At 41.8% G+C, this 24,008-nt stretch overlaps 1 protein-coding gene across 4 annotated transcripts in view; it reads left to right on the forward strand.

Annotated features, from left to right (window-relative positions):
• Positions 1 to 19,258, forward strand: part of DRP2 (dystrophin related protein 2) — a 94,783-nt gene extending 75,525 nt beyond the window's left edge. For all 4 annotated transcript variants that reach the window (XM_069944015.1, XM_069944013.1, XM_069944016.1 and 1 more), the window contains exons 20-24: positions 142 to 285; positions 1,893 to 2,142; positions 11,159 to 11,261; positions 13,182 to 13,283; positions 18,039 to 19,258. In XM_069944015.1, the coding sequence (XP_069800116.1) occupies positions 142 to 285; positions 1,893 to 2,142; positions 11,159 to 11,261; positions 13,182 to 13,283; positions 18,039 to 18,082 (643 nt within the window). In that variant the 3' untranslated portion in view covers positions 18,083 to 19,258. The remainder of the gene's footprint in view (positions 1 to 141; positions 286 to 1,892; positions 2,143 to 11,158; positions 11,262 to 13,181; positions 13,284 to 18,038) is intronic.
• The last annotated feature ends 4,750 nt before the right edge of the window (positions 19,259 to 24,008 follow it).

Genomic DNA, 24,008 nt, shown 5'->3' on the forward strand with positions numbered 1-24,008 from the left:
ACCATCCTAAGTCATCATATTATCTTGAGCCTACCTAAAGTTAATGAGTTAATGAGCCTTGAGACTTAAACACTCGTATTGCACTTACTATCGAATGATTGCATTGTCAAGATTTATGCATTTTATTTCCTATGTGACCAGTGATGAGGATCAGTACTTACTACGCCACTCCAGTCCTATTACAGACCGAGATCCATGTACTACACAGACAGTGGAAGGACTAAATCCAGAAGAAGAACAAGGGGAGTTAGAAAAAATACTTTCCCAACTGGAACATGAAAACAGGTATTATCATAACTCATAATTTCTGTTTACGGATGAAGGGACTGTTGATTTCTAGTGTCTCGGGATGACGAGACACTGGAGTGTGAGAAGCTGTCAGAAAGGGACGCAGCAGGCTTTCCCTGATGGCGGAGGGGGGTCCAGGTATTAGCAATAACAGAGCAGGGTTGGAAGTAATGATTTTGTCTGTGCCTTGAGTGTATATTTTAAAGACAGATGAGAATATAAGGGGTTAGTAATAAAGACAACACAGCAGACTACAGCAAGTGAGGATGTGCTATGATCACAGGCTCTCTGCACTGCACATAGAGAGCCTGCTTGTGTGAGCTTTCTGAGCTGTTTGAGATGTTGTTTTGTTGGTCAGCTATATTACTGTCTGCATATTTCTGGGTACTGAATTGATCTTGCAGTCTTAGTAGGCCTAGTGTAGCCAGACTTCAGATAAGAGAAGAAAACAACCCACAAAGGGTCAAAAGGACTGCTAGGTCATCTTCCTGAATCTAGTTATACAGCTTAGAAGAGTCCTGCCCGGACTGGCCATTGGGTGATTTTGTTTGTTCTTAGGCATGGTTCCATATTGATGTTGTTTGTCTTTATTTCAAGGCAGAGTTTTCCTATTTTGCTGTCATAATAATATTGTGATGCTCACAATAATAATTGTTTTTATCCCAAGTAGTATTCTTGTTTCATAATTGTTTGAATTTCCTTCTGAACAAAGTTTTATTATGGAGATGCCACAGAACTGTTCCTTGTGTTTGTTAGGCAGGATTTCATTGTCATGTCACAATAATTGTTTTTATTCCTGAGCAGAATAAGAGTTAGGTACTGTCGAGTAGTCCGTAGTATTTTAAATAAATGTACACAAAAGTTAAGTACTATCACATTGACACTAGTAATTTAAGTACATTTATTGTTGTCACTGTGGTGCAATTCATCTGAACCTAAAGCTGTGTCTTTGATTGTAGGATAAATGCCTTTGTGTAAAAAAATAATAATCATCACTAGCTAAACATTATGTAGAAATGAAACAAAAAAACAAAATGTTTTAGGCTGACAAATCCTTTTCAATTTATTTGGTCAGGTATAATTGGTATATGGATGACTTTATGCTTATCTTGGTTGGGAGGCTTCTTGGAGGGATAGGTTTCTTTGTGTACCTACTTTATATAAAAGCAATATGAAGGTTGTGTTCCCACTGTATTATGAGGCTCAAAAAACTTTACAATAAAAACATGCCTCAAATTTCCAAGTGTTTTGTAATTGCATTTGGAGCATTTTATTTTTGTTTTGCATAGCATTTTTGAAACCGTTTGTGGAATTTCTTAGCGTGTTTAATGTGCATTTTTTAAACTATTTTATGCAAACGTTGTCTTTGCTTGCAATTTTCTAGCAAAAAAAAACCCTACTGCAGTATTCAGTGTAATTCATAGAGAAGAATTGTAGACATAAAATTAGTGTATTTTTTGCCTCAAAGTTCATGTAAAAGCTGCATGTGAACATGGCCAAACAGTAATCTCACATAAGAGTACACAAGAAACAGTCATTGTAAATAAGTTTATTTGTATTCTACATTATATATTAGAGCCTTCAACAGCCTTCTTTCTCTGCAGAATTCTTCAGGGAGAGTTAAAAAGATTGAAATGGCAGCATGCAGAGGTCGGAGAAGGTGCCTTATTTGGGGAAGTTTCACCTGACTCTGGGGGCAGCGGCAGCGGTGACATACAAAGTGAAGAATTGTTAAGCGAGGCACGGATACTGCGACATCACAAAAATCGCCTAGAGACCCGTATGCAAATATTGGAGGATCACAACAAACAACTTGAATCCCAGCTACAACGACTCAGGGAATTATTGCTACAGGTATAAAAAAAAAGAGATTTAAGGAAAAAGTTAAAGGAAAAGGAAAAGTTCGGTCAAAAGTATTTTTTAATATGTTATTACTTATGGAAAGTTAGACAAATTCCTATTGTACATTAATTATGGGAAATGCACATATACTACTATTTCCCTTAAAGGACAACTCCCGCGGGACCCCCCCCCCCCCCCCCAAAAAAAAACACAGACACACACAGACACCATACTCACCATCCCTCCGGTGACGATCGCCACTCCATTCGACCGCCGTCCGCCTCACCATCACCGCCGTCCAGCGATGTCTCTGATTTCCGGGTCCTGAGGATGGAAAAGGCTGCCAGTGCGCTTGCGCACTGGCAGCCTTTTCATTGGCTGGAGTGCATCACATGGCTTCCAGCAACCTCAGCCAATCAGGGCTGACGAAGCTGGAAGCCATGTGATGCGCTCCAGCCAATGAAAAGGCTGCTGGTGCGCATGTGCACCAGCAGCCTTTTCCGTCCCATTCACTCTCTATAAGGACGCCGAGGAGGAAGAAGACCCGGACCGCCCCCCGGCTCTGACGTCGTCGTCACCAGATGCCGCCCGGGAGAAGAGGACCGTGACAATCGTAATAGGTAATGTATATATTCTTTAACTTCCGGGCGGGGGGGTCGGGGGTCCGAAAGTGGGGGAAGGGGGCCAGACCGGGTATTTAACCACATTACAAAGTTATATAACTTTGTAATGTGTGTTAAATAAGCTAAAAAATTTTTTCGTGGGAGTTGTCCTTTAATTTAGCAGATCATGGAGACTTCAAATTCTCTAAAATACCGTGACATATATATATAGAATTCAATGAGTACCATTGACTTCTATAGTGCGCCCCTGCTGGACACTCTATGGAATTAACCCCTTAAGGACGGAGCAACTTTTCGTTTTTGCATTTTAGTTTTTTCCTCCTTGTGTTTAAAAGGCCATAGCACTTGCATTTTTCCACCTAGAGACCCACATGAGCCCTTATTTTTTGTGTCACTAATTGTACTTTGCAATGACAGGCTGAATTTTTGCATAAAGTACACTGCGAAACCAGGAAAAAATTCAATGTGTGGTGAAATTGAACAAAAAAACACATTTCTTTTATTTGGGGGGTATTTGTTATTACGCCATTCGCCCTGGGGTAAAACGTGTTATGCATGTTTCTCAAGTTGTTACAATTAAAACGATATGTAACATGTATAACTTTTCTTTTATCTGATGGCCTGTAAAAAATTCAAACCATTGTTAACAAATATATGTTCCTTAATATCGCTCCATTCCCAGGCTTATAACACTTTTATCCTTTGGTCTATGGGGCTGTGTGAGGTGTCATTTTTTGCGCCATGATATGTACTTTCTATCGGTACCTTGATTGCGCATATATGATTTTTTGATCGCTTTTTATAACATTTTTTCAGAATTTGATGCGACCAAAAATGCGCAATTTAGCACTTTTTTTGCGCTTACACCGTTTACCGTGCGAGATCAGGAATGTGATTAATTAATGGTTCGGGCGATTACGCACGCGGTGATAGCAAACATGTTTATTTATTTACTTTTATTAAAAACATGGGAAAAGGGGGGGGATTCTGACTTTTATTAGGGGAGGGGGCTTTTTACTAATAATAACACTTTTCTTTTTTACACTTAGGCCCCGTTCCCACTGAGCAAAACTAGCGGAATTCTGCTGCGGAATTGTCCGCCGCGGAATGCCGTTAGCCTCCCGCTAATAATGGGAGTCTATGGGAGGCGCGCGCTCCTGCCCTGTCCGTGCTGAAGAATGAATTACAGCAGCTCCTGCGTGCCGAGCGGGTCCGCTGCTGTAATTGAGGCCTGCGGAGGTATGCAGTGTGAGTGACAGCAGGGTCAGGCATCAGCGGCAGCGCAGGGGATTCCGCCGGGCCCGGTGCTGTAATTGAGGCCCCGGTCTAATGGAGGAAGTAGGCCCCGGAAATAGTGATCCAGAGCTCCGGAATGCTGCTTCAGGATCAGTGGCAGGCTCGGCATCAGTGCTGCGGTGATAAGGATAGCCCTGGTCCTACTTCCCCATCATCTACCCATAGTATGAGCAAATGATGGGGAAGTAGTACACAGCATATGTGGTGGCGGTGGGGGGGGGGGGGTTCGGGTTGGTGATGGGCATGGCCCTGGTACTACTTTTCCATCATCTGTTCATACTATGAGCAGATAATGGGGGAGTAGTACAGTGTGTAACAGTGCAAACAGTTTTACATTGACAGCCATTTATTCCATAGTCCAGAGTGTCCAGCAGTGGCGCACTATATATAGAAACCAATGGTTCTCTTGAATTCTATATATAGTGCGCCTCCTGCTGGACACTCCATTGGAATTACACCTGATTTGTGACGTCACAGTATTTCAGAGAATTTGAGGTCTCCATTATCTACTAAATTAAGGGAAATAGCAGTATATGTGCATTTCCCATAATTAATGTACAATAGGAATTTGTCTAACTTTCTATAAGTAGTAACATATTAAAAAATACTTTTGGGCAGAGTTTTCCTTTAATGGGGTTGTCCAGGCCTTGGAAAACATGTCAGCTTTTTTTGCAGAACTGTGTAGTAAAATAGCTGTTTTTTCTAGTCTTGAATGACCACTTTATTAGTTTCTGATTATGTTTTAAGCTCTAAAATACGGAAGGCAGCTTCCAAGACGAGAGGGGGCAGGGGGGCAGTTATTGGAAATTGCATGCAGGTATTGATTCAGCTGATTACCAGGCTCAAAACATACGTGAGGAAAGAAGTAAAGCATTAGAGAGCAGAACAGGCAGGACCTTTTCTGCTCTCTGGATAACTCCTTTAAATAAATGGGCTCTGTCATAAAAACTACTTTGCATATTCTGACAGAGGCATCAATATTTAACATATTTGTAATTCACTTCATTTAACCCCTTAAGGACAGAGCCTGAAATGGCCTTAATGACAGAGACAAATTTTATGAATATGACCAGTGTCACTTTATTCATTAATAACTTCGGGATGCTTTTACCTATCCGGCTGATTCTGAGATTGTTTTCTCGTGACATATTGTACTTTACATTTCTGGTAAATTGGAGTCGATACTCATAACGAATCTTTATGAAAAAACCCCAAATAATGTGAAAAAATGTGAAAAACTGCATTTTTCCAACTTTGAAACTTTTTTGCGTATACAGAAAGTGGTTATACCACATAAATTATATATTAAATAGCATAAGCAACATGTCTACTTTATGGTGGCGGCATTTACTAAACGATCTTTCATTTTTTTTAGACAATAGGAAGCTTAAAACATTAGCAGCAAATTTTCAGTAAAATTTCAAAATCAGATATTTTTAGGGACCTGTTCAGGTTTATTAAAGTGTATTTGAGGGGCCTGTATGTTAGAAAGCCCCACAAAGCACCCCATTTCAGAAACTGCACCCCCCACACTCTGCAAAAGCATATCCAGAAAGTGTTTTAACCCTTTAGGGGAGTCACAGAAATAAAAGCTAAGTGTGTAAGAAATTTGAAAATTTTAATTTTCTGTGCAGAGATTTTATTGTAATCAAATATTTTTCATAATTATAAACCTATTACCAGAGAAATGCACCCCAATAATTATTGCCCCGTTTCTGCAGTTTATAGAAATACCCCATATGTGGCCCTATTGCGCTATTTGACGCAACCACAAGCCTCAGATATATTTGGTCATTTCTGACTGTACCACTTCAGGTTGGCAGAGGCTCTGGGGTGCCAAAACCTAAAAAACACCCCTAAAAGGACACCATTTAGAAAACTACACCCCTCAAGGAATGTAACAAGGGGTGCGGTGAGCATTTGGACCCCACAGGTGCTTCACAGATTTTCCGAACAATATGGCGTGAAAAAATAAAAATTTATTTTTTACACTAAAACGTTCTTCTAGCCTTCAATTTTTCATTTTCTTAAAGGGATAAGAGGAAAAAAAAGACACAAAATGTGTAGCGCAGTTTCTCCCGAGTACGGAAATACCCCACATGTGGCGATAAAGTGCCAAGGGGGCGCAGGACGAGCCTCCAAACGGAAGGAGCGCCATTTGGCTTTTGGAAGCTGAATTTCACTGGAAAGGATTTCAAGGGCCATGTCGCATTTACAGAGCCCTCGTGCTGCCAAGACACTGGAAACCCCCCACAAGTGACCCCATTCTGGAAACTACACCCCTCAAGGAATCTAACAAGGGGCACAGTGAGCATATGGACCCCACTGGTGACGGGCACAAATGTGGAACAATGTGACGTAAAAGTAAAAAATTTAATTTTTTCACTTTCATGGCACAAATGTGCCCGTCATCAAGGGGTCCATATCCTCACTGCACCCCTTGTTAGATTCCTTGAGGGGTGCAGTTTCCAGAATAGGGTCACTTGTGGGGGGTTTCCAGTGTTTTGGCAGCAGGAGGGCTCTGTAAATGCGACATGGCGTTCATAATCCATTCTAGCCAAATCCAACCTCCAAAATCCAAATGGCGCTCCTTCCCTTGGGAGGCTTGCCCTGCGCCCACATGGCGCTTTATGTCCACATGTGGGGTATTTACGGACTCGGGGGAAATTGCTCTACACATATTGTGTGTGTTTTTTCTCTTTTAACCCCTTGTGAAAATGATAAATTCAAGGCTAAACCAACATTATAGTAATATTTCATTTTCACGCCACATTGTTCCACATTTGTGCCCGTCACCAGTGGGGTCCATATGCTCACTACACCCCTTGTTACATTCCTTGAGGGGTGTAGTTTCCATAATGGGGTCACTTGTGGGGGGTTTCAACTGTCTTGGCAACACAGAGGCCTTTTGAATGCAACATGGCCCCTCGAAATCCATTCCATCCAAATCCAGCCTTCAAAAACGAAATGGCGCTCCTTCTCTTTGGAGGCTTACCCTGCACCCGCATGGCGCTTTATGTCCACATGTGGGATATTTACGTACTCGGGAAATTGCGCTACACATTTATTGTTTTTTTTTTTTTATCTTTTAACCCCTTGTGAAAATGAAAAAATCATGACAAGATCAATGATTTAGAGTAAAAATTTTACAAAAATTACACTAAATGTTGGTCTAGCCTTGATTTTTTCCATTTCCACAAGGGGTTAAAAAAGAAAATTAACACAAAACGTGTAGGGTAGTTTCCTCTGAGTACAAAAAATACCCCACATGTGGGCATAATGTGCCATATGGGCACAGGGCAAGCCACCAAAGGGACAGAGCGCCATTTAGAGGCTGGAATGGAGGACGGAGGTCATGTCACAATTACAAAGCTCCTGTGCTGCCAGGTCAGTAGAAACCCCCGACAAGTGACCCCATTCTGGAAACTACACCCCATAAGGAATCTAACAAGGGGTGCAGTGAGGATATGGACCCCACTGGTGACAGTCACTTACATAGAACATGTGCCGAGAAAATAAAAAATACCATTTTTTTTAATTTTCACGTCCCAAATGTGGCCGTCACCAGGGGGCCATATCCCCGCCGCCCCCCTTGTTAGATTCCTTATCGGGTGTAGTTTCCAGAATGGGGTCACTTGTGGGGGGTTTCTACTGTCCTGGCTGCACAGAGGCTTTGTAATTGCATCATGGCATCCTCTAATGGGAATGGCGGCCATACCTACTTAGCTGGGAAAAAGGGACAATTCTAATTTATTTGGGGGTGTTAGGCCAATTATTAGTTTATAAGGTTGGAAATGACAGGTGTCCATCAAATTCAACCTGTGTTGATCCAGAGGAAGGCAAAAAACCCTCGTGAGGCAGACGACAGTAGCCTCATCACAGGGGAAAAATTCCTTCCCGACTCCATAATGGCGATCAAAATAATCCCTGGATCAACGTGACCCCTGAAATAGGAATAAGGGACAGAATTTAGATAATGTAGAACCCCAATGACGTGTGGTACGCCTTGAAGCGATCCAGTATGCAGAGGCCGGGGGGGATCAGGACAGGTGTCACACTGGAAAATGGTGTCCTTCCTGATCCCCCTGTTACGCCACACTCTGCACTTCTTCTGGGGTCTCCCTTTCTCCAGTGTGGGGGACGTCACCTGGAAAATGTTGCCCTGGTGCGATATGGGGTCCTTCATATCCAGAAGCGCTGGGTCCGCTCCATAGCTGCTAAATATTAGGGCTCTGTTACTGCTTCTGATATGTTCGGATCGTGCCGCAAGCTTCAGTAGCTCGGGCAGCAAGGGACCAGAAGAGGGGGTGCTGGTATAAAAGTTATCCCCGTACAGGTGGTAACCTTTATCCAGCAGTGGGAAGATCAGTTCCCGGACGATCTTTCCACTTGTTCCGAGGATGGGGGGGGAGGGGGCTTCTGGGGGCTGGATTCGGGTGTCCCTTCCTACATACACTCTAAGGGTACGTGCACACTGCGTGTCATAGACTCCATTCTATGCACGAGCGGATTCCGCTCTCCGTCCAACGTATTCATTCTTTGGATGGACGATGGAATCCGCCCGTGCATAGAATGGAGTCTATGACACGGATAGAGACATGCGCCCGCATCAGTCCGCCGGCGGGTGCCAGCTGCGGAATGCACGAAGGGTTATCCTTCGCCATTCCGCAGTGTGCACGTACCTAAATCTGTAAGTGTACCCTGAGGTACTCTCACAGAGTTTGGAGAATTTCACGCCATACCGTCATCTCTTATTGGGACGGTACTGGCGGAAAAGACGTGTCTGGGGGGCAGCGTACGCTACCCCCAGATACGTCACTGGATGATGAGGATGATGAGGATGAATGGAGGAAAGAAGGATCCCCCCATTCATCCTCACTGGCTGTTTCGGTGTCGGAGGCAATAATAACGTATCCCTCTGACGCCGAAAACACCCTGGGGGCCATCTTTATATGGGGATTGGTATATGGGGTATGTAGTGGTGTAGTGTCAAACTTTATTCAATGTAGTGTGGTGTAATGTAGTGTTTTTTACGTGTTTTTTTTACAGTAAGTATAAAAAAAAAACCTACGCCAACAAAGGCGTTGCTGATAAATGCCGCACTTATGCGCGGCACTTATCAGCAGACCGTGGCAGTAGAATATAGAAAAAAAACACCCTACGCCAAAAAGGAGGAGTTGCTGATTAGCAGCGCACTTTCGTGCGATGCTGATCAACACTCAGCGGCGATAGGGTGCGGAAAATAGAAAAAAAAAATTTCTACATTCTGAACATCCCTGTAGCTGCTGATAAGTGTATTACACATATCAGCCGCTAGAGGGCAGCAGAGCGCAAAATCCGGAAAATGACAAGGCTGGAGCCGAAAATAGCCGAAAGAAAACGACGGGGACCGCCGGAAAGATCCGAAGACGCGCCGGAAAGACGGAGGACGCCGCGAACCCGGAAGACGCCGATCAGGACCCCGGGACAGGTGAGTAATGTACAAATACCTGCTCTGGACCCCTCAGCTACCTAGCTGAGGGGTCCAGGGCAGGTATTTTTTATTTTGTGGGACTCTGATCGCCGTGCCACCGGCCCGATCGCCGTGAACGGCCAGCCGGCCGTTCACGGCGATCGGGCCGGTGGCGCGGTGACCACCATTACTTTTTACAGTAATGGCGGTCAGTGCCGTCTTCGGACAGCACCGACCGCAATTTTTTTCCAAAGTTTCCGATCGCCGCTATTGGCTGATCTGAATTGATCAGCCTATAGTGGCGATCGTAAGCACGGGGGGTGTTAACCACCCCCCGTGCCGAGAAGCTAAGATGGCCTGCTATGATTTATAGCAGGCCATCTTCCCCGATCGCAGCGATCTGGGAAACATCGGGCGTAAATTTACGCTCTGATGCGCCAAGTACCAGGGCGCGAGGGCGTAAGTTTACGCCCGATGTCGTTAAGGGGTTAAAAAGAATTTTGTTTTCTGTTATATTATTGGCCACTAGGTGTCACTGTTTTAGCTGAATTATATTGAGATCCAGAATGTCATAATAAAATTCACAATAAAAATGGTGATATTTTACATCAATTAGAGCAATTGTGGCTAAAATAGTTTTTGACTACAAATTTACAGTAAAAAATGTCAGTTTAGCCAGATTGCTGTAAAATTGCATTTTTTTAACAGCGATTTTGTGAATTTGCTGCAAAATCACATTAAACAGACATACAAAAAAAAATATTTTTCAAGATAAGCATAATGTGATTTATATTGCAAAAATAAAGTCCAGGTGTCACAATCATGTACACAAAGTATATATGATTACTTCGGGAGCTTATTTAAAGGGAACCTGTCCCCCCCCTTCCCCCTGTGCCGGGGTGAAGGCCGCCCGACCCCCGCTAGAGCCCCGGATACTTACCCCATCTCGCCAAGTCCCGCTCCTGGAGCCGCTCCTGAGACAGAGATATCCTCGTCGGAAGCCTGGCACGCGCGCTGCTGAGATTTGTCCGACTCCCATAGAGAATGACGGCTCCATTCATTCTCTATGGGCATCGAACTCATCTATGCAGTGTCACGACTCTGCCGGATGCTGGATTTTATAATACGCTGGACTTCTCTGTTAATGTTGAGTTGATGCCTCTCCAGATTAACTCCTGTGCTGTCTGATGTGCAAGAATAAAACTCTGGATTTCAGCTGCAAATTGCTTAAAAGGTACTTGCTTTTATTAAAAAGCAGAAAAGTGTAAATAAAGTTTTTTAAACTTTAAACTTTTTGTAATTTTGCGTGTGTGAGACATTGTTTGGCTCTGCCCCTTTTGTGGGGGTGGGGCGGTTCCAATATTGTTTGCTTTTACCTGTATTATAGCAGTTTTGTTACCAATGTATACATATCTGGATATAAAGAAGGGATTTGTCTCGCAAAACACATTATCGATTTTTTTACATAGTTTACATAGTGTTTTTATTCCCATAATACAAGCACCTACCTTTTAAGCAATTTTCTGCTGAAATGTGGAGTTCTATTTTGGACCTTGGAATCATAAGCTTTTTATTTTTCTTGGTTACCATGTTGTGGACATTCAAATCCTCTTTGATTATATAATATTTGATTAAATATTATTATTATGTTTTGTAGCCCAGTGTAGATGATGGTAAGAGTTCTTCCACCTCACAGATGGACTCGGAAAGTAAGTGTCCTACAGGTGATAAGAAAGGAACACCAGATACTGAAGCCGCAGGTGATTTAAAAACTTACTGTAATTTAATTTTAATTTCAGCTCAAATGTTTGTTTACCCGAGATATAATGGTGGCTATATACCTGTTGCTGTTATCCAAACACTCGTTCCTCCAGGTCCCTCTATACACATACTTGCTCAGCTCGTACACATCAATCTACAAATTAGTAATATTGATAGGGGCCCCACTGCTGAGACCTACCACTGCTGAGATTACTAGAATGGTGGTCTGAAGACCCATGTTCCTTTTTACTGCATGACTGCAGTGAGGACAAGTTTGAATGGAGTGGTGGTCGTACATGCAAACTGGTGCAATTTTTAAAATATCTGATTATTGGAGATATCTAAATAGAGCGCTCAGTTGTCCCTCTCAACCCCATAAACAGTGGCCCAGATTTATCAAGCTACCTAAATCCCACAATGTCTGGCTTTTCCCACAGCAACCAGTCAGAGCCCAGGTTTTATATCGAGGGAAAAACTAGACAGTTTGGTTTTCAGGCAGTTTAAATCTGGGCGTACATGTCAGGGCCGCAGCGATCCTAAATTTATCAGAAGTGATGTGAAAATTAACAGCAGGTTAGAAAAACTGCTGTTTTGTTCCCATAGGGCCGGGGACGTTGAGGAAGAAGGAATTTTAACTACTGCATTTAATGCATCGATCAATAATTATTGATCGATATTAATCCTCATTAATATTCATCTGGCACTCTGCACTGATGAACCACTGAAGGATTGACGATACTGCAGAAGCGCCACCTAAATATTATTAAAAATGGGCATGCCAGATTGGCTAGCTTGGGGTGGTAGTTCCACCCCCAGTGCACTAAACAGTGAAATTGTTATATTGAATAAAGTGGAAATTTACCAAAAATAACAGTGAAGATAAAGGTAAGAAAACTATCTTCATTATCAGTGTCCCCAGCCTAAACAACTGTTAGTTTCTCTTATGGCCCAGAATTATCATCCTTGCGCTTGACAAATACTTGAAAATAATCCAAATGTTAAAATCTGTGTTTATTTTTAAGTATCCACCAGACGCAGCCCCATTCGCGTAGGGGGTCACGGCAGGGCAGGGAGGTGGCCTCCTCCTGCACGTAATTTATTATGCTAGCGGGCATAGATCATGCTTAGAATGTAGACTTACATTTTTACACCTGTCTCAGGATGGCAAGTTAACCCAGGACTGCAATGCCTGTGGCTAAAGATGAGTGACTTGAGCACACTCAAGTTCATCCAAACCTGAATGCGCAGCATTTGATTACCGGTGGCTAAAGAAGTTGGATACAACCTTAGGAAGTCCTGGAAAACATGACATATGGCTATATTCATGTTTTCCAGGCAGTCCTAGGGCTGCATACAACTTCTTAAAAGTGGACATAAGTTGTTTGTGTAAGGGTCATATTACACGGCCCACTCATAAACTGTAAACGAGTGCCGATGTAGCAGATCGGCGCTCGTTTCCTGAGCAATTACATGGGCTGACTATTTAGCAGCAAGGGCTGCATGGACATTGGACATGGTTAGTGATGTTCGTGCAACCCTTGCCTTTAGTGTAAAATAATTAAGTATTAACCTACCTTACCATGGTCCTCAGTGTCTTCTGGGGCCTTCCCCAGTGTCTGCAGCTCTGCCTGCTGTTCCAGTCTTTACACTGACAGGGCGCCGGCCACTCAGCCAATCACTGGCGTGAAGTCATGCGTGCCCGAAGACTGATGATTGTAATATAAAATCGTTTCATTGGCTGATCGTTCTCTCTATTACACGGAGAGATAATTGGCCAAATCAGGCCAATTCAGCTGATTATTGCTCCATACAATAGGGCCCTAAGACTACCTCTTTAAATGCACTGTTTATTTCTGATGTAATCTACTATTAAGATTTTACATGCCAAAACTATAATATCAATGTATGATTTTATCCAGATGATGTGGACAATGGAACTAGGGATGTGAGCTTACACCTGGAAGACATCATGGAAAAGCTAAGGAATGCTTTTCCAAGTACAAAAGATAAAGAATTATATGGTATGTAGATGAGTGTGTATACTTTAATTAAACCCTTCTTATCGGGGGACATTTATGAAGCCTGCCCAGGTGGCGTACCCCACGGAGAAGGCACATATTTTTACCTTCTCTATGGCGTAGTCCAACTGTAACTTATGTCTAATGGATGGTTTGGAGGTAAATGGGCATCAAAGTAGGGAGAAGCCGTGGCTTGATTGTAGATGTAGACTATGTTAGAAATCTTCACCTGCTTAGGAGCAGGTCTAGATGTCTGTGCCCGCTGTGCAGGTCCTACCGTATTTATGCCAAAGGCATGCATAAGAGTAAGCCAGTCTTGATAAATGCCCCCCAACTAGGGATGGTCTGAAACTGCCGAGGTTCGGGTTCGTATGAAGATTCGGGTTCGCATCAGATTCCCGCTGTCTGCTCACTCCGTGCAGCGGGTGGATACAGCGGGAGGACCGCCTGGAAAACTGGGATACAGCCTATAGCTATGGCTGTATCCCAGTTTTCCAGGTGGTCCTCCCGCTGTATTCACCCTCTCCACGGAGCGGGCAGACAGCGGGAATCATCCTCTCCACGGAGCGGGCAGACAGCGGGAATCATTTCCGAGAGTTCGGGTTCGTACGAACCCAAACCGAACTCTGTTCGGACCATCCCTACCCCCAACTGTTTATATGTGTCTCTGTTAACCATCATATGACAAAATAATATTTTACTTAATTACCATGTTGATGACATATGCCTCTGACCAATGGGGGAGCACCCCATGACAACCTGTGTATTACTTGGACAAATTCTTAGAACACAACATTACAATTTTATGTAGTTGTATAGAATTCTTGTCCATACCCTTCCCTTCTATCCATCCCTCCCTTCTCTTTAATCAACCTCTTCTTCCTCGATTGTGTCCTTCTTCAAGTGGACAGAATTTCACTTGTAGGACAGATTTCTGAAGCACAGCGTCTAATCGGAGGATAAGACAGATTTATTAAGACACTAACATAATAAATATGTCCACAATAGAGACATATAGACAGTCATAGAGAAAGATGTGGATGGGAAAACAAATTTGAAAAATTCCTCCCTGTGGCCCATAGTTAGGATTGTCGATTTTTCTTTTATTTTACACCAAACACATCATTAAAGGGCTATTCTGCTCAAACTTTTCATATGTTGCTTCCCATGGTGAGGTTAACAATTCATTACACAGTTGTTATTATCTATGCTGTCGTCTTCCCGCAGTTCTGAGCTGTTGCTTTCTGCTAAACCCTTCTGCTACAGTCCCTGACAGGCTTTATCTGCAACTTTGTAGCTTTTTTGTAATACTGGAAGGGTTCATCTGAGGTCACGTTGCTGATAAACTCACTGTGATTATCCCTCTCAGCAGATAGGAAATTGTTTACATCAATTCTTGGAAGGGAGGGGGCGGAGGGGGAGACAGAGAGAAAGGCTGCCACACAGATTTTTGTGTCTTCAGCAGAACACTGTAAGGGTATGTCCACACTACGGTATGAAAGGGAATAGCCCTTTAATGTGAATACTATCAAGTTTTTTTTTTTCCTTTATTTATTAATTTTAATCAATAAAATACAAAAGAAAAAAGAAACCATCTCTTAACATACATTCACAATCAGAAAAAAAGTTATTTTACATATTCAACCTTCCCTCCCCCTCCCCACACCCCTTGCCGCTGAGGGAGACAAACAATACCAAAAAGAATACTATCAAGTTGATCCGCTAAGTGCAAACTAGATTTACTAAAAACTGTAGGGAAATCCTTAGTAAATAAATTGGGACATCTAAAAAAAAAACCCAAAGGGCATGTCTCTTGCAGGTTTCTGCGCTGATTTACTGCTCACTTCCTAATTTAATGAGAGAATTTGATGAGTATGCCAGACTAATTTTAAAATGAATTTCACTAAATCAGAGGCCTTAAATGTTTCCCTTTTAGAGACCGTAGTATTAAACCTCAAAATCGTTCTTTTGTTTTAAGCTGGCCACATACTCTATCAAATATTTGGGGATTAACCTGACTGCTGATCTAAGTTCATTATATCAAAGCACCTTTGTCCCACTTTTAGCAAGTATTCTAGCAGATTGTTCACAGTGGATGAAAGGCTTATTTACATGGTTCGCCGTTGTGCAATTTATAAGGTGAATATTTTACCACTTATCATTTTTTTTTTCAATGCCTACCAATTCGCTTGCCTGCTGCTTTTCTACGATCTCTAATTTCCTCACAGTCTAAATTCATCTGGGGTGACAAACCAATAAGGGTACGTAGGGATTTATTGTTCTGACCCAAGGACCGAGGAAGAGTCTGTCTCCCTATTATAGGAAGATACAACCTGGCGGCCCAGCTCTCTCACATAATGGATTGGTGCCACAATCACTCTAGAAAACATTGGGTAACCATAGAACAATCCTTTACAGACATACCTCTACGTGAAATCCTTTGGCTTCCTAGTTCATCCTACCATGGGACCAACAATCTACATCTACAATGTCTTTAATACTAGGTCATCCTGAATTTAGCCCAAGCCAGAACGATCGCGTGTTTCATGAGTGGATACAGGCAGATGTCTTCAGAGCTAAAGACTTTTATTACAGAACTCCGCCTGCTGGGCCCCTGGGGGTTATGTAAACTATTCCACTTTCTTATATCCAGGCCTAATCCTACTTATCTCTCTAACTCACTGACTCCATTTGAATCTTTGTTTACTAGAAAGAAACCTCAGTGGCCTACCAATTTTTGTTAACAGTTCCAGAGGAACCGCCACCAAACTTTATTTTGAAAGGGAAACTAGATTTCAATATTTTACCCCTAAACGTGTTAAAATCTATACCCTCACACACAAGTCCTTCATTAGTTCCCACTTTCATGAAGCTAGTTATAAAATTTTATCCAGGTGGTATAGACTTCCTGCTTGGCTACATGCCATTATTCCAGAAGTAGAACCGACCTGCTGGAGGTGTGGTTCTGGAAGGCCACCGTGGCATTGCGCGGTGGACACATGAGAACAGGGGCCCCAATAAGTTATGTTATTCGGGCATTGGTTTGCTTTCCCTGTCTCTCTTTTATTTCAGGTGATGGTTGTAATGTGTCTGAGTCTGATGGCTGCGGAGTTAAGGACGTCACCATTATGTACTATTGAAAGCAGTATCTGGGCAGAATAGGTTGCCATGGTGACAGTTGGTCAGCACTGATTGGACAGAAGTACTGAGCATGAAGGAGCAGTATATAAACCTGCGCTCTGTGAGGAGAGGCTCAGTTAGTTACCTCACCTGTAACAGTGCCCCGCCCCTCAAGTTATCCCTATGAATTGTCAGTGTTTTATTAGTGGATGTGGTCACAGAAGTAATTTCTGTGGACTGGTTTTTAGTTTGGACTTTAAGTTATTATATTTATGAATAATAATATTTAATGGTTGGTTTAATAAGTAAGCCATAATAAAACACTGTGGCCTGTTTCACCAAATCAACTTGTTACGTCTTTATTCAGTTTTATATTAAAGAGGATGTACCACCTGGTACCAACTAAGTGACTGCTTGAATTACCAGGTTACTTCTGACGGGAATGAGGTGAGGCGAGGACAATGCCAGAGAGCATGTAAAAAAAGTGCCCACTTCATGAAACCAGAAGGCCCACTTAACACATATACTTAAAAAGGATGTACCACCTGGTACATCCTCTTTAACCTAAACCCACTGATCGAACGGCGCCGGCACGGGGAAGCCAGTGCCGCGGTCCGTTTTTCGAAACGAGGCCCGGTTCCTGTGCACAGCGCCGTTCTGTGCACTGGAACCGGCCGGTGCTCAAGCACTGGAGGCGGGCCGGGCCGGGCCTCCCCCAGTGAGAGGAAATTCCCTCCCCTGTATGACGCGGCTCCCTTAGAATGAATGGAGCCGCGCCATACAGGGGAGGGAATTCCCTCCCACTGGGGGTGGCCTGGCCCGCCTCCAGTGCTTGAGCACCGGCCGGTTCCGGTGCACAGAACGGCGCCGTGCTCGGGAACCGGGCCTCGGTCCGAAAAACGGACCACGGCACTGGCTTCCCTGTGCCGGCGACTTTTGATCAGTGGGTTTAGGTTAAAGAGGATGTACCAGGTGGTACATCCTCTTTAAGTATATGTGTTAAGTGGGCCTTCTGGTTTCATAAGGTGGGCACTTTTTTACATGCTCTCTGGGATTGTCCTCGCCTCACCTCATTCCCGTCAGAAGTAACCTGGTAATTCACGCAGTCACTTAGTTAGCAATTCCTACAGGTCCTGCTCTTTCTCCTCCATCACTACGACTTGCCCCTTAAGGTTTATAGTAATGGCTGCAAGGGCATGTATTCCTTTTTCTTGAAAAAAAAAAAAAAAAAAACACAGGATCTCCCCGTCCCCCAATCTCCATATGGGTCTTGGAAATTAATGATCTCATGTACATGAAAGATCTCACTTCAAGCCCTCAATAGTCTTCAGTCCATATTTTCTCGCACCTGGCTGGCTTGTATGCAGTTCCAAGAGTCAGATGCCTACAAAGACCTTTTTGGGTAACTCCAGTAATTCTCCAAGCTAGAGTCCATGACACCCCTATCTGGAATTCCCCTTTATGTGTCAGACTGTTTTCATGATGTTTTTTGTAATTTGTGGCAAGATGTTGCTTGCGCAATGTGTTTAATTTGTACTTCAATAAAGAATAAAAAAAAAAAAATAAGTGTGTGTCTTTGAGATTAGACAATGCCTTTAACATAACATTTACATTTTCTTATCTTTTTATATTTCTTAGATGATAATTCTGCAAGCCAGAAATCTCCAGCATTGCCTTTGTGACACTGGACCTCCTTTCTATACAAAAGTATTAATTGGTTTAAGAATAAGTAACTTTGAAGAAGCACTGTTTATACTTCATGAGCAATGAAAAGGTGCATCAAGGATTAACAATTGATTGTTTTTTATGTGTAAAACAATGATTTGCTACTTACATTTTTCAGATACATCTGAGAACAAGAGAAAAACATTGTGTGTAGTCAATTTATAGACAATCTGGTTATTAGGCCTTTTCAAGAAACTAGTAAAAGAGCTTTTCTTTTGGTCCTGAATTATTTTGACAGTTGTCAGGCAAGCTAGATTAAATGGCTGAAGTCACCTACAGTGTTTTGCTGCGATCTTTGTGACGTTTTCATTGGCACTTTTGACTGAGTTTCTTTAGCTCGAAAAAGCAGTGGATAGACCTTGAAAAGTGGACATGCAGGTAGGGCCAGGACCTATGTTATAAAATCAATGCCTTGAAAAAAGCTTGGAATGTATTCTTGTATTCCTTTTTTTAAAAAAAAAAAATGAAAACACTGTAATGGAGCACCAAGGCTGGGTTATCTAACAGCTATCTCCTACTACTAAGCAGTCTATTTTGACTTTGACAGTTTTACTACTAGTAAAAAAAAATGTTCTGTACATGGTAAATCCTAGTCTTTGGACATATACCTCTATGTTTGCTCAAAGTAAATCCTATAAATAAAGTGCCAGATACAATCAGATCACATGCATAACATTTAACCCAGATAAATAACCCCCTCTTCTATTTACTGGTCTAAATTATTGGCTAATTTCGTACAAGTATGTAATTGTGTAATGAGGTGGAACTGAATGTCATTTCAGTTATGTAAATGATGTTTGTTAGATGTGTTCAGCCATGTAAACTAGAAAGAAATAATACTGCTAATACAGAAAGATGAGGAAACACTGACTGATGTCCCTTATTGAGTATGAAATGTGATTGGTGGTCCTTGAGTGAGCAGATCTAATTGTACTCATCTTTTAAGTGAACCAAGTCATCTAGTTCACATTTCTGGCAAGGATTAGTTCATCAGGAACTAAAGCAAGTGATGAGTCAGGGAGTGACACAACTTTATTCACATTTGTATTTGCTGAACTGTTTTGTGTTTTACTACTTTCCAGATCACTCACACTAATGCTGCGTTTACACGGAACGATCATCGTTCCGTGTAAACACAGTAAACGATCAAGCGATGAGCCGTAACAGTGTGAAACAGCAGAACGCGTTTCGGCTATATGCCTTTGTCAACAGGCAGTTGACAAAGGCATATAGCCTAAAACGCGTTCTGCTGTTTCACACTGTTACGGTTTTTAAACCAAATAAAATTATGAGATGAATATGGTGAGTGCCGGGATTTCAATTTGATATACTACTTTGGGACTACGCTCCTTTCCTCGTGCACCACCAGCTTGCACGGAGTGCCGCTCTGATCCTTCTCCGTACAGGGTTTAAAATTTAGACTGGTGCAAACTGCCCATAGCAACCAATCACAGCTCCTCTTTCATTTCACCAGAGCTGAAAGCTGAGCTGTGATTAGTTGCTGTGGGCACTTTGCACCAGTCTAAATTTTACACCCGTTGAAAAAAGTAGGCCTATGTATTTAATAACGGACGTTATTGCCGCGGATGTCAAAACAACGTTCATGTTCATTTTTTTCAGAAGTCTTTTGCAAACAGTGGATTTTTTTTTATTAGTTGTTCACACACACTTTTTCTTTTGTTACTGTTCTTTCTCCGTTTTTACTATTAAATTCAATAGACTTTACAACTAAGACACACCCAAAGGCCAATTAGTAACCAAACTATTTTAGGCTCAAAATAATGGACGTCATTTTAAACGGAGCTGAAAAGACATTGTGTGAACATAGCCTAACTCACACGCTATTTCCTTTAGGGTACAAACCCACTTGACGTATTTGCTGCGTGAATCAGTCTTAAAAATAAGCAGGCAAAACGCAGGTTGGCTTTATACAATTGTTCTGTGTTAAAATACGCAATTGCGTATTTTTGAAGCATGAAGCTTGTTGTTAGCAAAGCATCAGTTGTTAACAACCTGTGCGAAAAACGCATGTAGCTTCATGCTTCAAAAATACGCAATTGCGTATTTTAACACAGAACAATTGTATAAAGCCAACCTGCGTTTTGCCTGCTTATTTTTAAGACTGATTCACGCAGCAAATACGTCAAGTGGGTTTGTACCCTTAGTTACTGATTCTTGAAAATGAAAGTAGTAAAACTCAACACAGTCTAGCAAATCTAAATAAAGATAAACCTCTAAAAATGCAGCCTAGACACAGGCCAGACAGTGTCTGTCTGTGTGTGCGTGGTAAAAGCATGTTCAATTGCTGTCATAATATTACTCTCCTGTTACCACAGGGGCCCAGTCTTGCTGATTCCCCCCCCCCCCCCTCCGCCAGATTACTCCTTTAGCATATTTTGCAGTGGTTACTATACTGTCTGTCACCAAACTGTCAGACAATAATTCTGGGTTGTGACACTGCTAATTTGTTATATATGTAATTGCACATATAAGTACCATTACACAGTATCATCACATAAAGTTGTGGCAAAATGGTGCATATTTATTGCCATCACTTTACTGCGATCTTGGTCATATTGAGGCTAGTTCCCATAAAAACCATATACTTTATTCATAAAATTATACACAAACACTAAAAAACAACAAAGAAACAGACCAGGATGAAAAGTGGCAGTGCGCAGAAATGGCATGTATTACAAAAGATGACATGTACAAAAAAGTAATTTATGGGGAGATAAATTCATAAATCTCACAGTATTGTGTATGGTTAGCTACCTATCTCACTGTAACCCCTACAAGGAGTATTCGTACCGGTCTCCCAATACACATACAAGATCTCCTGAGGAAGCGATAGACGCGAAAACGTGCCTTAAGGGGGATCTGGTGGCGGTGGCATTAGTTTACATCACAAGGGGTGAGTTTTAATGATGTTCACTTGAGATCTTGTATGTGTATTGGGAGACCGGTACGAATACTCCTTGTAGGGGTTACAGTGAGATAGGTAGCTAACCATACACAATACTGTGAGATTTATAAATTTATCTCCCCATAAATTAATTTTTTTTACATGTCATCTTTTGTAATACATGCCATTTTTGCACACTGCCACTTTTCATCCTGGTCTGTTTCTTTGTTGTTTTTTAGTGTTTGTGTATAATTTTGTGTATAATTTTATGAATAAAGTATATGGTTTTTATGGGAACTAGCCTCAGTGTTTTTTCAGTATATAAATTTGCGTAGAGGTGTTGATGTTTTGAGGTTCATCTGGACTAGTACATTTTGAGGAGTTTTTTTTTACATTGAGTTATTATTATATGTCCAGGTGGGATTATAAGTATAATTGATCTTGGTCATATGCAGCAAAAACTGATAAAGACATTTTACCTCAACATGTAAAAACATTAAAGGGAGTCTGTCAGCACCTGGGCCCTACCCGAGGTGCTGAGAGTGTGCTGTAGCTGGCCTTCCCCTTGTAAGCATGTATCTCAGAACCAGAGAAATAATAAACTGAAAAAATGTAATGAACTAGTCTTCAGAACTAATCTTTTAAATTAACTAGATCATAGCGAACTAATCTTCAAAATGAACTAGATTTCCCATCACTAATTTCTACCTGTTATGCAGAAAGGAACAATAATTTACTATGAACACAATGTCTGGCAGAGAGGAGGAGGAAATTAGTGGGAAAATGGTCCAGCGAGTCACTCCACACACTGGACTTATAGAGCCCTTTGTAAGTAAAGATTTCAGTCAATAAATTCCAAGTTACATTAAATATTTCCTAAACAAAACTATTAATCAGTCTCCATCATACCCACAGACTAGACTGGTTACTTTTTGTAAAAGACTCTGTAAAAGTGATCAATAGTTGGAAAAATTGCTACAAGAATTGGATGGACGTTTACCGCCATACAGTTGTCATGCATATGCCGCAATATTTTTAATGTAAATTTAATTGTGGATGGGATGTACTGTCACAGGAGGCAGATGATGAACTCTTACATTTAACAATGTCTAAAGGCACCTTTACATGCCAGTGATCATTTTACAGACGGTAAAATCTTTTTTGGCTGCACATCTCTCTAAACAGCAGCTGTGTAGCTCATAACATTGTGTTTAATGGCCTCATGGATGATGCAGGGATCATTTGTGTGGCCCAGCCATGTGTTTAATGCCTTATAAAAGCTGACCGCTGCTCGCATACTGCGACATGTAAGAGGACCTTTAGTTTTACTATACAATTAATCTTTCCTCATTAAATACAGCTTTCAGTTAGTTCTCTGCACAAAATGTTAGGGGAATTAGTCCTGCTCATCGGTGAAATATATTTGAGTAAGTTCTAAAGACAAACTGTAATCCACCGAATTGTGCAGGTATTGCACTATTATGCTTCATCAGATATGAAGCAGCTGGTTTACCAATTATCCTAAAGAAATATAATTTATTTGCAATTTTGTTTAAGTGCAAGATCAGCTGTGGGGAGGGCTGGCGGCAGCCCAGAGAAGGGTCCAGGGAGCTGGGGCAGGCTGCAGAAGCTGTTCCCCGCAGCAGGGAGAAGCAAGGGGCGGCGCAGAAAATTCAAAAAGCCGCCTGCTCTTGCCTCTCTCTCTCTGACTCCGGTGACTCCTAAAAAGGAGCTGGGATTCCTGTCATAATGATGGGAATCCACGTTGTAACTGGGTGTTCCCTGCAGCAGTTTAGAGTGGGGATTGCTGTCATCATGATGGGAATCCCTGTTTTTTTTTTTACAGTAAGTAGTGGTGCAAGATGCCCCCCAACTTACTGCTAGGCTTTACACTCTGTGGGCCGGGTTCTCTGCACCTGACTCATAAAGTGTAAAAAGCAATTAAAGACATTACATTGTTCTTGAACGGCTCGGTTTATGAACGGCCTTCCAGAATTAATTGTGCTTGAGAGTGGAGGTATACTGTAGTATAAGGTGAAAAGAATTATCCAGGAATGTAGTTTATTCTAAAAGTAAATGTCCACCCTTGAATACCATTTTGTTTTTCTTTATAGATCTAAGTGGTTTCAACATTTTGTGCTACTTAGTTTCTTAAAGTGATAAATCCAACCTGCTGATATCTGCCTAGCGTACAAAGGGCACTTAGGATGAGTGTATGTCTTAACTTCATCCGCTGAGCTGTTCCCATGCTGTTTTTTTTTAATCTCATTTAATACATCTTTGGGCTATTTTCATACAGTGTCTTTTTATGCAAAATAACGGTCGTTATTTTACACTGACGGACATCAATAATGATTATAAACATAGCTTACGGCCGTCATTATAAAACAGCGACTTCCTCTGTTAGCAAAGACGTCTGCCACCGTGGCTAGATTGATCATGCAGCCTATTAAAGTTATTATTTACAGTACAGTGTAATTTTTTTATTGCACGATTGTCACAAAAAGTTTAAACCACTGCTCATTCATGTTTTACACAGGCGAAAAATTGGGAGATAAGTGCCAGCTTAGTATTTTATCTTAACAGTCTATGCAGAGGCTGATTGAGGGGAAAAAAATATCTGCTTCAAATTCTATAAAGATCTAAATACAATATGGTGTTAAAAGGTGGACATCCAGTTTAAGCACAGCAGGCAATTGTAAGTTGTACAGGATGGTCAATGCATGTGATTGTTTTGTGAAGCAGCAGTTTTTTTCCAGATTGATATAATGAAAAAAAAAAGGTTTATACATGTGTTCCTTAAGGCTATGTTCACACAAGGTATGTTTTCGTAAAAGTATGGTCGTTGTAATCGGCAACAACGGGCATACTTTTCACGAAAACATGCGTTGCCTATTCCTCTATGGAATCCCGGCTGGAGCGTATACACATAGTATATGCTCCGGCCAGGATCTCTTGTGGCGCCGCAAACAACTGAC

This window comes from Dendropsophus ebraccatus, chromosome 10 (genome assembly GCF_027789765.1).
Source record: "Dendropsophus ebraccatus isolate aDenEbr1 chromosome 10, aDenEbr1.pat, whole genome shotgun sequence".
NCBI classification, from domain to species: Eukaryota; Metazoa; Chordata; class Amphibia; order Anura; family Hylidae; genus Dendropsophus; species Dendropsophus ebraccatus.